The 16,784-nt window shown below is 39.2% G+C and overlaps 7 protein-coding genes across 7 annotated transcripts; 4 read left to right on the top strand and 3 right to left on the bottom strand.

Moving 5' to 3' along the window:
• Positions 1-447: 447 nt before the first annotated feature.
• On the top strand, positions 448-2,139 carry BATDEDRAFT_89979 (uncharacterized protein; the record flags this gene model as incomplete). Its single annotated transcript, XM_006680465.1, has 4 exons — positions 448-1,338; positions 1,429-1,586; positions 1,676-1,883; positions 1,986-2,139. The coding sequence occupies exons 1-4, from the start codon at positions 524-526 to the stop codon at positions 2,137-2,139; spliced, it is 1,335 nt and encodes a 444-aa protein (XP_006680528.1). The 5' UTR covers positions 448-523.
• Positions 2,140-2,376: 237 nt separating this feature from the next.
• On the bottom strand, positions 2,377-3,749 carry BATDEDRAFT_90251 (uncharacterized protein; the record flags this gene model as incomplete). Its single annotated transcript, XM_006680391.1, has 3 exons — positions 2,377-2,855; positions 2,949-3,052; positions 3,124-3,749. 3 exons carry the CDS (start codon positions 3,747-3,749, stop codon positions 2,377-2,379), a joined length of 1,209 nt encoding a protein of 402 aa, XP_006680454.1.
• A 1,654-nt stretch (positions 3,750-5,403) lies between these two features.
• Positions 5,404-6,616, top strand: BATDEDRAFT_12700 (uncharacterized protein; the record flags this gene model as incomplete). Its single annotated transcript, XM_006680194.1, has 2 exons — positions 5,404-5,779; positions 5,859-6,616. Coding segments are annotated over 2 exons (1,134 nt in total), but the record flags the coding sequence as incomplete, so codon positions are not given.
• A 930-nt stretch (positions 6,617-7,546) lies between these two features.
• Positions 7,547-8,332, bottom strand: BATDEDRAFT_3892 (uncharacterized protein; the record flags this gene model as incomplete). Its single annotated transcript, XM_006680165.1, has 1 exon — positions 7,547-8,332. A coding segment is annotated over one exon (786 nt), but the record flags the coding sequence as incomplete, so codon positions are not given.
• A 4,289-nt stretch (positions 8,333-12,621) lies between these two features.
• BATDEDRAFT_26107 (uncharacterized protein) lies at positions 12,622-13,229 on the top strand (the record flags this gene model as incomplete). Its single annotated transcript, XM_006680246.1, has 3 exons — positions 12,622-12,754; positions 12,827-12,891; positions 12,972-13,229. The coding sequence occupies 3 exons, from the start codon at positions 12,622-12,624 to the stop codon at positions 13,227-13,229; spliced, it is 456 nt and encodes a 151-aa protein (XP_006680309.1).
• Positions 13,230-13,700: 471 nt separating this feature from the next.
• Positions 13,701-14,564, bottom strand: BATDEDRAFT_90250 (uncharacterized protein; the record flags this gene model as incomplete). Its single annotated transcript, XM_006680390.1, has 4 exons — positions 13,701-13,711; positions 13,752-13,925; positions 13,996-14,360; positions 14,470-14,564. 4 exons carry the CDS (start codon positions 14,562-14,564, stop codon positions 13,701-13,703), a joined length of 645 nt encoding a protein of 214 aa, XP_006680453.1.
• Positions 14,565-15,822: 1,258 nt separating this feature from the next.
• BATDEDRAFT_26105 (uncharacterized protein) lies at positions 15,823-16,719 on the top strand (the record flags this gene model as incomplete). The annotated part of the gene is made up of 1 exon (XM_006680245.1): positions 15,823-16,719. The coding sequence occupies one exon, from the start codon at positions 15,823-15,825 to the stop codon at positions 16,717-16,719; it is 897 nt and encodes a 298-aa protein (XP_006680308.1).
• Between the last annotated feature and the right edge of the window lie 65 nt (positions 16,720-16,784).

Here is a 16,784-nt window from a genome sequence, read left to right as displayed (position 1 = left end):
AAAATGGAAATGATAAAATAAAATATATTTTTTGGTTATATAAAGATTTGAATTTGGTTTGAAGCCATTGCGATAACGTCCAGTAAATTGCAGTATTTTGAAAGCAAAAGTTGAGTTTAAAACAAGCGTGCAGTTTACAGATTATATAGATGAAGCTTTCAAGATTGTGTCAGTTTTACAATTAAGAATCAACAAGTCGGATTGTCGTCGCGATATACAAATAATGAATGATTCTGTCATTCAAATAATGTTTGCAAAAGAATATCAAAAAACTGATTCGAGTAAAACGACAGTTGGCAGCAAATGCGTTTGATAAAAAGTGGTTGAAAATCATCACATTAGTGAATGTTTTCAAGTTCATTCTTGTCAACTGGATTAAAAATCATTAAATTTGACAGTTTTTAGTTTGCAAATTGGTCGAGTTTGAGTTGATTTAAAATTGCAAGATTGTCACTTGAAAACACTTGTTCTTGCTGGTGTACTTGTCAAGGCTGCTACAACTACTGGATTAGTCAATATAAAAATGTCTCATAAACCCAACAATCCCTTTATTGATGATGTGCCTGACTGGAGTGCTGACTTTTCCAACGACATACTAAATACTGGTAGCAGCAATATAGCCAATCCTGCCTCGAAGACAGTCGACTATGATTCTCATGCACAGTCATTATGGAAACAGGATTCATTAATAGACAGAACTGTGCTGCCTGCATCTTCTTCAAATGATATTCATATTTCAGCATCCAGAGCAATGGCAAGCAAATCAAAAGACTCGGCTTTGCTGGATTCTTCAATATCCTGGCATCGGCCTCTTGATTCACTTTATACCCATATTTCAGATAACCAAATCTCAGATGGTCTACCTGCTGCTTTTGCACAAACCTCTACTTACTCGGAGAAATCCCATTCAGACCCATTGCATCTTCAACTTGATCACAACAATCTGGTGGCTCAGCATCTGTCATCATCTAGAGTATCTTTCCAAGCTCATTCTGATGTCGATGATGGTCACAGCGATTCTGTGGAACTTTTGGATAAAAGATACAATCCAGATACGCTCTTGAATTCTATGGGATGTCATGCAACTGACATTCATTCTTCAAATCTGTCTTTGAATGGGTCTCCACTATCACCTTGCGATACTGGCCATTCTAGTACAAGTGAGACTCGGTCTAGGGCTTCTCGTCCTAGAAGAAAGCGAGAGGATGTGTTTAGGCTTCCTGAACAGGAGTTTTTGGATCTGGTTTTGCAAGAGGAAAATCCACTACTTATCCGTGAACTTCTCTCTCAGCGATTAACTTACCTGTCATCTAATAATTTTGCCGAGAAAATGGCAAAGTAAGACTTGACAAGTACAACTAGTTTATATCTTGTTACATTTGCTAACCGTTATTTCTTTCATGTATTGATTGGAACGTCAATGTACAGTATGCCTGCATGGATGGTTGCCGTGAGCAGATGTCCTGCTATTATTGCAACATTGTCACTTGAGCTGATTGTAGGTGCAGTCATTAGCTCACGCCATGAGCTCATACGATCTAATATGATGATTACTTCATTCCTTCCTGTTCTATCCTCCATTGCTGGTAAGTTTTCAAGCTTTTAATGCTTCAAGCCATTATTCGACTGACAATACATGTTGATTAGATTCTAACTAGGATGTTTTTTGATAAAGGCAATGTCGGACTCCAAGCATCAACTGCAACGTTGCGTGGGTTATCAACTGGCCATGCATCAGCATCCAGCATCTCAAGCGTGATTCGGATCTTGCTGAAAGAGTTTTACGCATCGTTGGTGGTTGCAAGCTTCGCTGGGATTTCTCTCATGATTATCTCGTCAAGCTGGGCTCATGCGATGAATTTCGGAATTGCGACGGGTCTATCGTAAGTCTTGAATACCATCACATACATGTCGTGAATAGTACATTTTACACTGATACTAATCCCAAAATATATCTTTACAAACACTAGTATATTTTTCAATAGTGCTATTTCTGGAATTATGGGTGCACTAGGTCCCCTCACGTTTCGTGCATTGAAAATAGATCCGGCACTTATGGCTGGACCTTTTGAAACAGCCATGCAGGATTTGATAGGTAGCTCAGTATACCTTGGTTTCTGTGCTGCAATTCTTGGATAGGCAAGACAATAAAAAATGATTTGTATTTTGAAACATTGATTTCCCTTTCTCTCCACTCTACTTGACATTGGATCACCTTTTCAAGTGTCATGACTATCCTGCTGTTTAATTCAAAGTTTGTAGAAAAACAATAAAGTATATTTTATTTTGCAACATCGAGTAATATTTAGTTTAACTCGATGAATCATACCGCAACACCAATACATCAAACAAGATCAAAGTTGAGTGATGGCAACGTCAAGGTGTTTTGACAGGAATAGCCAACCTGTTAATGGGTGGAAGCACAAGATGTCGATGTTTGTCGATTGTATCAGCATAACAAACCGATCGCATCAAATCGGGTTGATTCGTGTTGGTACGAAGAGATTGACTCATGACCATTACAGTTGGTTCTTGGAACACATAGCGGCGATGATTCGGGATGCTTTTTTTTTGGAGTTGGAGAGGTGATGAAGATGTATGGAGAATTGAATCCAAAGGTTTACAGGCAAACCGAGGTGGAGTTTGTTGTTGATAATGATGTTTTGATGATAATTCTAATGTAGCAAGTTGAGATATAGCACTGCAGACACCTTGGATTTGGTGAGGTAACTCCATCTGCTGTGGACAATGATCGCGAGGTGGTGTCATAGGACATGACACGGACGCAGACTGTGTCCATCGCGGTAACGGAACACATGACAGCGGATGCCAGCTGTCAATGGCAAAATCCGATCCTATTCAGAATATGGAATAAGTACAAGCTGTTATGTTGGTATAGTAGATACCATGCTTAATAGGACAAATGGGCAGTGCATTGAAAGACTTACTAAATGTTGATGCACCGCGAATGTCGAAAGAAAGAAGCGGATGAGGACCAAGCCGCTTGCACTCGAGCGACAAGACATTTGAACCGTCATTCTTTGTATCGAGTCTAGTAAGGCAGTATGCGTTGGCCATCATTTTGATGATGATTCAAAATATTCACAAAACAATATCAAATACCTGGAGTATAGCTCATTGGCAAGAAATGTAGCTTTGGGATCGCATGGTACTGTATCGTCCCATAAAGAATAGCCTTGATCGACACATTGAGCCTTGCAATGCCATAATTCCACAGATACTTTTGTAGTGTATCCTTCATCTTTCAAATCATTTTCACCACTAAATATTAGGGGAGAAACAACACCAAACTTGGTTCGACACCCAGTAATATCAAAGGATTCATGACGCGATCGGAGAGTATGAGCAAATACCAACCGGCCATTTACAATCACAACGACACATACCCGTAATACCGGTTGCCTATCGTGTTCCAACTGTAAACTACATTCTTTCTTGCTGCTTCTGTTTCCCTTTTTACACCCAAGCATAATTTCCGGGCCACGCTCAAACAATGATGGATCAATACCAGTATTGTCAATGCGAATCGAAAAACAATAGGGTAGCTGATTTTTTGACAAGGTAGATGATTGAACAATTGATTGGGATTTAACAGCACAGGGTGAAGTTGCTACTTCTGTTTGGATTCGCACGCCTAAGAATGTGTTGCTTGAATGAACAATGGTTTCTGGAATAGGCAATTGATTCGCATCAACCAGAATGACTGTGAATCCATTCATGGATGGCATTTTTAAAAGGTGACAGGAATGAAGTGGGAATAGTGCAGTTTAGCTGATGAATTAATTGAAGTCGTATACAGACGTAGTTCAAATACGTGTATATAAAAATTGGGGCTCAAGTTGAGGAGTTTGAATTCAATTTTACAATGAGATTTCTAGTGATACAAAAGGGAATATATTTTGGAAACAAAGGAATACTCTCAAGTATTTGTATTTTCAATACATACCTGTCAATTTCCAATTCATTTTTTAAATGATGGCTTCTCACGCTAGTTTTTAAATCCATGTTTATCTGGTCCCAAGGCAAGTATGCGGTTTTGGTTGACAGATACATAAGCCATGTCAATCTCAAGTCATGTCGCGCCACAGATTGACAGTCAGTGAGAAAACAATCTGCCAATCAATCTACAAATAACAATTATATTTGTAGCCGTATTCGTGTGGAATGAAACACTATCTTGCTGTCACTATTTACTTTTGAATAGATAATGACTAAATGTTTGTTGCAATTATTAATAAAAATTGACTTTGGACAATCAGCACAAGGACCACTATGTGGTGTAATCAAACTATCGTTTTGAAATGACAATTTTCTCCTCTTTTGACAATCATACATTGTATGATCACCAAGTCTAAAACCGAGTATTGGGGCTGACTGTTCTGATGTGGGGTTGACTGCAGCTGTAATGTGAACATTCGGTCAGTATTTTTATACAAAAATGAGCAGACTAGTAAACTTTATTGATGGGTTGAGATGGCAATGTTATCGAGTGAATTTGCCAGATACTAACACCAATCATTTTAAAATGGACTGTTTATTATGGTTTTTGATACCCTTGTTTAATGTTTCATTTTTGACATCCAGTCAAGTGGTTGGATCTAAACACGTTTGGCTAGATTGAGATGAATAGAAATTGCCAATTGAAACGTGTTTAAAACCTTTCATTTTAGGATATAGATGTGAAAAGCTTTTCACTCATGATAAAGTATAAAATCTACATGGCATGGTGCAGTTTTAATAAACTCTTTATCTAATAATCAAAACACAGTATGCATAGCATATTTAGGTTACTGCTATTTGTCTATTCACTTTGAGTATCAAACATGTTTAAAATACCCCTAAACAAGCAATTTGCATTTCCGAGAGAATTATTTGCGTCCATTGATTTCCAGTGTGCTTGATGGATAAAATCAACAAGAGCATGTGCGGTGTTGTTGCATGCCATTGGCTCAACCCTAATTTACAAGCTTATACCATCAAGGTCGAGTGCACGCTAGCACGCTCAAGAAACGACGCTTTCAAGATCGTGTCCAAGATTGACTGGCATATAAAAAGAGTTTAGGTTTTCCAGATAAACTTGGTTGTATTCATCAACACTTGCATTTCAAGCCTGGTATACACACAAGCATATTTCAATACAAAACTTTGAGCCATGCAAATGAACCATCTACTTGTCATCCTGCTTGCTGTTATTCCATGCACTTTTGGCACTACAGTACCTAAAACGAGAGCTACTAGTAAAGCTTCCATCAAAAATGTAGTTGTTTTGATTATGGGTGTGTTTGAATTGCTTTGATGAATTTAACACGAACATATATTTGGAGATCATTCAAATGTTGCTTGCTACAGCGTAATAGATAACCAGTGTTTGATTGTTTTACAGAAAACCGATCGTTTGATTCGATTCTGGGTCGTCTCAAGTGGGATGGTACCAATTCAAATGTCGACGGTCTTACGGGTAACGAATCCAACAAGCTTGCCAATGGACAAACTGTTGGGATCCAACGGGGTACGAATCCCAAGGCTGGATTTGATCCTAATCACGAACTGCATGCCGTGACTGAACAGATTTATGGTGCTGGCACGGTTAATACCCAGGGCAAACAGCCAACCATGGCAGGATTTGCTCAGCAGGCTTTTGTTGAAAGCAAAGGAAATATGGATTCTGTCAATCAGATCATGCAGGCATTTGGTCCTGATACCCTTCCTGTTACTTATGCGCTTGCTCAAGAATTTGCCATTGTTGATAACTGGTTTGGTGAGTCTCGTAAATGAGATTGTTTCGAGTCTAACTCCTTTGGCTAATGCTGCAAATGTGTTGGATTGAATTGCAATAGCATCAGTTCCTGGACCGACTTTTCCTAACCGACACTTTGCTCATTGTGCCACGGCATACGGCTACACTGGAAATGACGGCGGTTTTCTCGGTATTCCATGCAAAACTATTTATCAGAATTTGGAAGATGCCAATATCTCCTGGAAGATTTATGCCGACTCGTTGCTAGTTACAACTCTGTTGTATCGAGATATGCGTAGTATTTATCGTCTTGGGAAAATGCACCAGTTTAATACTTTTGTTAAAGATGCGGCAGCAGGTAATCTTCCCCAATATTCGTTTCTTGATCCAAGCAGTCTTAGCGAAGATGATCATCCACCCAACAACCTTCACGCAGGCCAAGCCTTTATCAAGCGTGCATATGAGGCTCTCAGATCCTCGCCGCAGTGGGAAAACACTCTTTTTCTAATCACTTACGATGAAAACGGTGGGTTTTACGACCATGTTACTCCACCCACCAATGTTCCCATTCCGGATAGTCAAGCTCCTTACCCGCCTGTTGGCGACTTTAAATTCGATCGCCTTGGTCCTCGTGTTCCTGCTCTTGTTATCTCACCGCTGGTTCCAAAGGGTTCCGTTATTCATAACCGCAATCCCAATCGCCACTTTGAACACTCGTCTATTCCCGCAACGCTTAAACATGTCTTCAACTTGCCCCACTTTTTAACCAATCGTGATGCATGGGCTCTGCCTTTTGATGGCATTGCGAATCTCTCCCAACCAAGAACCGATTGCATTCAAAAACTCCCCAATCCATAAAAAACTCAATATCTATAAATGAATCGTATACATTGAATGTCTATGGATAGAGTTAACTACACCATCATGTTGTACATGTGCGCAGTAATTGTTCAACATAATACGCTGGGTTTTGATTTGCTAGCTCATGCTTATCAATTTGGCATGCTTGACGACCAAGTTTATTTTTACAGTACCATTTAAAAAGTATAATGGTATAAACCCCATTAAAACAATTAGATACAGTCGAATGTTTAAAAAGTATCATCAATTGATATATTCGGTAAATTGAAAAGCCCTGTATTGACAAGAGTGCTGATTGCACAAGTGAATGAGATATGACATCGAGAAAAATAAGTAAAATAAACATAATAAGCAGCTCTTGGATAATTAAAACAGAGCAAGTCAGCCCAATTCATGAGAAGGCCGAGTGGATCGTGGACTAAAACCCATATTCATGTCAGAATCAATTGGTTTTAGATTACCCAACTCCTTGCTTTCCAAGACTGTATCCGCTTCAACGAGTTGAGGAAAAGTGTCGGTTCGTTCATCTAGACCACCTTCATGTTTTAAATTCCATGGATCATTGTTCCAATAATCTTTGTCTTGAATAGATTCGTCCATGTCAACTGAAAGATCGTGACTCGATTGTGCTTTGAGCAGATTTTCTGAAGAATAGACAACAGTATTGGGCATCGAGGTTTCCAGTGTAAGTTTTGGAATCAAGTCGTCAGCGACAGTGTTGTCGTCATACCCGTCAGTATCCACCGACTCGTCTACATCGTTGATATCCTCTTCCTGTTCGTCAGAAAGCTCGCTATTGGAGTCTTCAGAATTGTCGGAATCATCAGAATCGTAGTCGCCGTAAGTCGACCCTCCATCAGCAGTAATACTCAAAACACGATCCTTGAACCAAGAGTTGAAATCCACCATTAAAATATCGGGATCGCCAACAAAGAAATGACACAACAACCCACTAGCTGTGGGTCGCTTTTCTGCATCAACGGTCAAAGCCCATTGAATAAACTCTTTGGCATCAGCAGATACTTTGTCAGAGATTGGTGGAGAATTTCCCATTCCAAGCAAATAAATGATATTTCCGGGAACTTTAAACCATGGATGCTCGCCTGTCAGCATTTCCAACACCAAACAACCCAAAGACCAGATATCTACTTTGGCACTATATCCTTTTCCTCTGGCCACTTCTGGTGCCATCCAATAAATAGATCCTTGAAGCGACATCCTTGTCATACGTTGGTAAGCCATATACTCGTTCTTTTTTGATATACCAAAATCAGAAATCTTTACTCTTCCTTCGTTGTCAATCAGCATATTTGCACCCTTTACATCTCGATGAATAATGTTTTTAGAATGCAGGTACTCGATCCCACATAGAATTTGAGCAGTAAAGTTTTTGACAATATGCTCATCGAATTTGCCACATTTCGCTAGACACCCAGCAATCGATCCACCAGAAACATACTCGAGAAAAACATTGAATGCCGTATTGGTAATTTCGAATCCAAGATATTGAACGATATTGACATGATCCAAATCTTTGAACAGTTCAATTTCACGTCGAAGTGAGTCTTCTTGTTTCATGCGTTGAGGATTGTCATCTCCACCAAGAATCACTTGCTTGACTGCCATGATAGCACCCGTGTCAAGATCAAGAGCGTGGAATACTCGACCAAATGCGCCTTGACCAATCAGTTGACCTTGTTCCCATCGCACAGGAGCTAGTTTTTCTTTTGCTAGGTCAATCACTGCAAGAGTAGATGAATTCGGTGGAGTTAGGCCAGAAACCGTGTCATCTTCGCTGATCACTGATGAGGATAAATCTGAAATGGCAAGTGATGTTGCAAAACGGTTGTCCACTGTTTGTGGACGTGCTTTGGCAAACAAAATGGATTGACGCACAGACACGGGTTGTGGATTAAGCACTTGACCCAAAGCCATATCGTTTTTGAATCCTGCAGTGACTGGCCCGTCTTCGGCAGAGGGTCGCAGTGGTACTGTAGTGATGACGGGTTTAAGCTCATTTGCTTGTACTTTGACTGAATTGATGCCAATCGTATCTGAATTTCTAGGTGTAGGATCATTATCAATCGTAGACATGGATTCAAAATAATCCAGTCCGTCGTCGTCAAATAATTCTTTTTCTGTAATAGTAGATACCCGCTTAGCTCGTTCAATCCAAGCCGATTCAAACTCTGAAAGGGGAATCTCTACAGTCGTTTCAGAGCCCATTTCAAGAAATTCTTCCAACAGTGGAGTTTGAAACTGAAAACGAGGCAACGAAAAGTTTGAAGAATGGCCTAAGCTGGTATCCAAACCTTTGCTTGAAAAATTGGTATTTTCACCTCCACCTTGACTAGTAGATAATTTTGTGCCAGTACTGAAATCAATGCCAGGACGAACGCGGTAGCTGGCACCTGTGCTGCTCATACTTCTGTTGAGTCCAAGTTCACCACCAGATTGACTGGAATGGTTTAGATCACCAGTATGTGGCCCAACTGGACCCAGCTGGGTAAGTCTACTCATGCGTTGCATCAATACAGCAGATCCCCATGGTACCTGCGAGTTTCGCTTATTGATAATGGCTGCTTGAGCAATACCTCGAATACTGTCAATCGAAACCAATGGTTCCTGATGTAAAGAATGCGTCGAGTCAAGTTTAGCTTCACGATCTCGTTCCAAATCTGCATTAGCAACTGCAGTAGCTCGCAAGGGATTTTTATCTCCTCTATATGCTTCAGTCTGACCTTCTTTTGGTGAAAGCAGGGATACAAATGAACCAGATCCAGCAGAAAGGGGTTGTTGATGTGATCGAATTTCTACATTTTTTCCCAAAGCGGTTTGTTTGAGTCCAGGGAAAAAATGCTCAAGCTGGTCCACAATCATTTCATCAGATGGTCGTTCAGCAAAAAAGGAGGCTTTACGCGGTTTACTGTTATTTCCACTATTACGAATACTACCGCGCTTGACTCCTTTTCCTCCACCAAAACCATCTGCACGATTTGCTGAGCCTTGCTGAGCCACTGTGTGATTAAACGGTGCCAGTTGTGGCTGGTTATGCGGTGGTTTGCTATGGGGAGTATTGCCGCTATAGCCAGACCGTGGAGGAAAGTGCATGTTTTTAGTGTATGTGTGATTTTCTAAAACTCTATCCATGTAGTTGCTTGTACCAGAGGGTCGACGGCGAACTGACAAATCATCCAATGGATCAGGCCGCTTTGACCTCATTGCTAATTTTCGATGTGGTGATGCCATTTGTGCTCCACTTACAATTGGCGCAGGTACACCAAAAAACTTTGTTAATTTGGACATGGACCGTTCATCTATAGCATTTATTAAAAAGTTGTTTCAAGTCAATTAAAAATACAACTATTCAGCCCATTTAAATTACTGTATAGAGTGCAGCACTTACTTTCAACACTTGCTGGTAAGCCTAGATTCAATGCATGGGTCGATCGTTTACGTAATATAATTTGTCCGCGATGCTCGTTATCCGACTGGCAGATTGCATAAAGTTCTGCATCATCCAACAAAACCACTAGTAATCATAATAGTAGATGGTTAAATTAAAGCTGTCTTGATCAACAGATGTTAAATTGTATACAATAAACAATCTTACTATGTTCACGGTTTGATGATGCCAGATCGTAGATATATAGCGCATACATGCTACGCTCACGTAAATCGCTAATATTGAATTTGGAAAGAATACGATCACGAATTACACGGGGATCGTTCAAATCAGATACACGAATAATGTGTTTTTGATTCTTCATATCAAACACTCGAATATAACTCTAGTTTATCAAAACCATACGAAAAAAATTTGCAAAATAAATGTTAGACATGATACCCAATAGATTAAGGTTTTGAAAAAGCAGATTGAATTTACCTCACGAATATCTCGCATATCCATAAAGTCGGCATGCTCATCAACAGTTTTTACTGGTTCGCTAGGAGCCAAGCCAGCATGAATGAGTTGTTGGTGTAAGGAGTGTGTTTCCTCCATCAATGTCACAATTGAATTATCTTTTTGATCTTTTGAATCTTTGCTAGAACCTTGACTAAATCCACCTTGAGATAAAAAGGGTTTTGGCTGCATAAGAAGCTGATAGAGGGGTGATGCCGAGTCAGAGTAAAGCGTGCTTCCCTCATCGTTATTGACAGAATCATCAACATTTTTCATTGATGATGAGCGAGGGAGTATTTGAAGATTTCCTTTCATATGTGGTAGACCAGAAGACATGGGCATAGGAGAAACACTTGGACGTAAGCGAATACATGGATTAGAAGCAATAGACGGTTGATTATCGCTATAGGTATTTGATGTTCCAGATCTATTTGTACCCGAGTACATGGATTGCTGCTGAAATGAATGACTTTCCACATAGGGTGAATTTGAAACATTAGAGAAATCGGAGCGCCAGCCCGAGCCCAGTACAGGTGATGTCAAATCACGTTTAGGGGAAGTTTGATCAGGCCGACCTATGACGACTGATTGATTATAATTTTCATTAGTTAAACCTTCAGATAGATGTGAGCTCTCAGTGCGCGACAAAGGAGCATGGGTAGCATTATATTCTGGCCATATATCCACGCTGCTAGATAAAGGAGCGCTTAAAGCGGATCCGGTTTTTTTGGATACAGACGAGTTTAAAGTAAGATTTGTGGTAGAAGTATTTATAGAATTTGAGGTCAATTTTTTAGAAATGGTGGACCCAGATGTCAGGATAGCGGTAGAGTTTAGCATTTTCCTATGATCATTCTGATTAGAAAGAGATCCAGCCCTACGAGGACGAGGAACGACTTGTTGCTGTTGCTGTTGTAAAAACTGCATTTGTTGATTTTGTTGATTAGGATGACCAAGATGCAAAGCATGATTGGAGTGAGGAGAGTTTTGCAAGAAATTAGGATTATGATGATAGTGATGAGCCTCATGCGGACCACTAACAGATCCAACACTGACCGATGCAGTGGATAATGGCAAAACAGGATGAAATGAAAAATATGGGGATGGAGTTGAAGCCGACGCGGAGGGTATGGACGGAGAAGTGGAGGCACTGTTGAGCGAGTTGGTAAGATTTGAAAATGAAGATGGATGTGGTTGCTGATGCAACAACGGAGGAGAATTCATTTGTAAATGCAAGTTTGACTGCAGTTTACTGTTGGAATGGATGGACTGTTGCTGAGGATTTATGTAATATTGGTTTAGATTTAATGGGTGTCGCATCGAAAGTGGAGGACTTGCATTGGCAGACTTTCCACTAGTACAAATCTCTTTTTTACTCAAAGTATTTACACAAGGTTCTGAAGTAACAATACTGGATAGAGCAGCAGCAGGATTGGTGTTGCCAGATGAGGTTAATCCTGCAGTTGTATTATTACCACTTCTCTGTTTCTGTAGTAATTGAAGCTGCAGTGAATGTTGTTGTTGCTGATGTCTTCTTAATGACTGTAGAATCCTGGCACTATCTCCGACAATCCTGATGCCCATATCTCTCAATGAAGTGTAGTTGAGTTCCAACAGTACATCTCCAGAAATGCGGTTATCAATAAAAGTCTGAGCATACTGTTCCAACCCCAGTTCCTGTAGCCATTGCACTACTCTTTGCTCACTCCATAGTGAGATATCATCTTGCCGTTGAACTATTCCTGTGATAATACCACTAGGAACGGATGACATATTTCAAAGCAATAATAGTTGCTGTCAGATCCGATATTATTGTCGGATTCACGTAAAGTGTAACTTGTACAAATTTTATATTTCTTGTAAGAAACTATTTTGATTTTAATTCTAAAAAACTGTTTTTTTGATTCCAAGAAACTGTTTCTTATAAACTGTTTTTGATTATAAAAAACTGTTTCTTATAAACTCTTGTTTCATTTCAATCATTTCAATCATTTAAAATCCATTTATAAACTTGTGTTTTACATCAAACACACTTGTAAATTCAAGTCTCGATTTTTTTCAATTATTTTTCTAGTTTTACACTTTACTCGTTTCTATCATGTCAATGCTGGATGGAGCTCTTAAAGGCTTGATTCGTGGTGCTGTGCGGAGAAGACTCACTACAAAAGATGGAAACAAAAACTATTATAAAGGAACTGGCAGTGGTAGAATGGGTCATTGGACTCTTAAAGGTATTGAATTCTATTGTTGTTGAATTGGCAAGTTTCATGTCTGATCTTTATCTACTTGACACTCTCTTATAGGTCAGTACATTATTGAACCATGGAGATTGCGTCAGTTTATGATTCCTAATCTACTCGAGTGCGAGGTATATTCATGATAGATTCAAACATACAATCTTGTTTTTATGATCTTGTCTGTACTCATCCTGCTGTTTAAACCTTTTAGCTGAAACCATTTGTATCTCCTAAAGCAGATGATGATATTCGAAAAAGACACAATCTCATCGACTACTTTAACCAAACACCAGCTTTAGAGGATGAGCTAGCGACTGTCGATCAAACTGTTCCAGAAGACAAGCAGTCTTTGCTCATGCGTGCTTGTAGTGAAGTAGCTCATGCTGCTTACTCTACCATTCGTGCTCCAAAACACAAGACAAAATTCATCAAACCTCCAAAGAAACTTCATCCAAGAGATCGAAACTAATTTCAATTAAGATTTGATGTTTATTAGTCTTGTAGATTTGAAAACCAGTTTGTAGAGTTTGGGTTTGTACTTGACTAGTTAGATGATCGTTGTTTCATTTTTCAATCATCATTTGAATGGTCGAAAAATAACATTCAGTTTTATAGAAAACACCAGATTGAAATCCCAACAAAACTCAACCACCAAACCATCAAAATACTCTCCGATTCAACTGCCATGGCAGCACCGTAAAATATAGAACTATTTCCTGGTTTGCCTAACCCTAATCCACCTGGAATACCATCATTCATGCCTGGAATGGTGATTTCCGAATTGCAGTCAACATTCATGGGTTTGCCATCATTGTCTAATCCATGAACTGGCATGGCTTGAAAATTGGGATCATTGTTTTTAACTAGAAATTGATAGCTTTTGATCCGAGTTACTGTCGGCGCATCTGTTTGATTATATTTATTCCAAACATCAATCTTGTTAGTATTTGACTATAATTGGAATTTTCAAACTCAATCCATTGCTGCTTACATGCACCACCCATCGCAATTAGCTTTTTTTCACGATCGTCTAAAAACTCGGAAATCCATTCCAGCTCATTCTGTGGTCCTGGAGTACCACGACGAGCAGTAACCATCTGTATTAACTCGTGCGTTCCTTGCGCTCCTAGTTGAATTGTCGAGTCGTAAATTTGTCCAATAGATACTGTATAGATTTAAACTCGTTAACGTATTAACATGTAATGTTTGATTTCAACATCATCCAATATCGATACCTGCATACGACAATCCTGCATCGGTAGCTGCCTTTTGACTTGGAATAAAATACATTTTAGCCAGCATGGCTATTTGAGCATCCCGAAACTCTGGTCGTTGTGATGCTTTACTCCATGCATCACAGTATCCATCCAATCCCGCAACAGACGACACCAACCCACTTGCATCACCAGACGCGCCTGCTTTCAACTGCAATGTGATGGCTTCCAATGTTGCGTTCATGACTGTAAACTCATTGGGATGCACTCGATCAGAGTAAAATTGAATCACTTGTTCAGCCGATCCAGTCCCAGTTGTAAATTGAACGATTCCTGCCGAGTATCCATGACCATCACTCAACTGCACACACGGATCAAACTGAAATCTATACAATATTTCAGACAGGTTTAATCAGATTGACCCAACTAACCCCACACCAGCGTAAAGTTTCAACACATGAAATCATAAGTTGCAACGTCATGGCAAACATTTACTCTTGATGACTGGTTTCAAACACGTTGGTGAGCTTAAGAATGATACTTGTCTGGCATGAATTGGTAGCAATTTTATCTGGATCGCCATAAGCCATTCCATTTAGCATACCAATCAAAACGATTCGAGTAAAAATGAGTTTCATTAGAGTTGTGACTGTTAATATAAACTAAATGCAGACACAGGTTGACCAAGTACATAAAGTGAAAACCTTGCCAAATATAAACATCTAGATTAGAATTGAACAAGATTCACTTGGAATGTGTAATTATACAAGTTTAAACTTGTTCAAACCGTTTATTTAAAAAAGTCCAGTTTAAATATCTGATGAGAACCAACATTTGGTTCAAGTTTGAAAAGCAGATTGTTTATTTAGACAATATGAGAATCTATTCAAATACATACAGCCGTATTCATATAAAATGAAATGCTATTTTCTAGTAATTGTTTCTTGCTTTGAAACAGGTAATGGCCGAGTATCTGCGCTTTTCTATTGGAATTTGACTATTTTAACACACCGTTCATCATATGATACAAACTCGGTTTGCACTGGACTTTTCTTTTGATGTCACCATGCATTGTACAATCTTTGGTGGTATTCATCATGCCATGAATGACAGTAGTATAGATAGGGCACCAAATGATACCAGATTTTGTAAGCGATAATTACTACTGAATGTTGTACAAAGTTGTCAAATAGCAAGCTATCGGAGATAAATAATTCAAGTCAAAAACTTTAGGTTATAATTCGATTGTGATTTAGTTGTCTAAACTGTATGGAAAATTACCCAAAATGGATTTCCTGGAAGCTGGTGAATCTCAAGTCAGTCAATTTCCCCGGAAAACTCGCCTACAAATTCTGGTATCATTCAGTGTCCTATCTATACTATTAATGGCTATCCATTATGTATTTTTGCATCATCAGATGTTGCATGGATGATTGTGAAAATAGCTGAAAAAATGTATAACATTAAGCCAATTGTTATTATGTATCCTCGTTAGTCCAGTGGTTAGGATACCTGTCTCTCACACAGGTGGCCGGGGTTCGATTCCCCGACGGGGAATTTTTTGCATAAATTTATGTTCATGACTTCAAATCTGTGTGAAGTTTGAGTCATTAAAAGCTTTTTGATAGTCTAAATTAGACTTTCACTCTACATGATGATTTACAACTAAAACATGTGATTTGTTTGCGACCCGATATGGTTTCAGAAAAATCCGGCTCAAGTGAACGTAGTGAACAGCAGCGTGTTTCATCAATACGAGTCAATGAACATTAAATTGAATTACGGTATTTATAAATACCATTCACATTGTTGTTCAAATCATTATTGGAAATTAAATATCAGGCTGCTATGCATATCGGGGTTTTGGCCAGATCATATCCTTTGATTGTATTGCGCATGATTGAGTTACTGGATGATCCATTCGCACTTTTACGTACATGTCGGGCGTTCTGGATGGTCGGAAAACATACAAAGATTCGACTCATATGGCTTGTAAATCATAGTCAACACCGGCTAAAGGAATTCAACACCGAGTTGAATTCCGAGCGACAACTACAGCTTGTGCAGAGTGTTTTCGAGACTGGTGTTCAATACCATATCTTGACTACCAGTGTGTGGTCACAGTTGCTATTTCACTTGAACAGCTCTTTACCGAATATTCAAAATCTCAATCATGAGTCTTTTTGTCTAAATACATGGCTTGCCAGATGGGGAAAGTATGACATTCTCGTTCTTGCGCTTACCTACGGATTTTGCAACGCAAACGACCTGTTAAAAAACCTTGTTCGATTTGGTCATGTCAACCAAACACTTGCACTTCTTGAGCATCCTCAACTTTTTTATAAAAAGTGCATTACATTACCTCACAAAGTATTTCGATACCTCGCTCCATCCAATGTACTATGTTTGATCGACAACCAAAGCATATCTATTCAATCCTTTGTTCAATGGGGTACATGTCCCATTGGTCAGCATACGTTGCGGCAAGTTCTTGATGGTAAACTGGGATCCACATCGACCCAATCTAAATGTGCTGATCTGTTTAGAGAGGTATCCGAAGAATTGATTGTCTACGCGATCATGAGAAAAGACCAAAGATTGGTTTCATTTATTCTGAGTATGCCCAAACATACTTGTTTGAATCTAGCCCGAGTGCAACGTATTGCCATTCAAGGTAAAATAGCCGCCATGGCAAATCTTGATGAAAAACAGACAGATCAACATCACACTCTAAATATTACATAGCGGTATACCATCACAAACGTTTAACCAAGCTAATACCCATATTCCGTTTGATCATTTACGGTTGT

This window comes from Batrachochytrium dendrobatidis (assembly GCF_000203795.2).
Source record: "Batrachochytrium dendrobatidis JAM81 unplaced genomic scaffold BATDEscaffold_9, whole genome shotgun sequence".
Taxonomy (NCBI): domain Eukaryota; kingdom Fungi; phylum Chytridiomycota; class Chytridiomycetes; order Rhizophydiales; genus Batrachochytrium; species Batrachochytrium dendrobatidis.
This window is presented reverse-complemented; position numbering and strand designations above follow the sequence as displayed.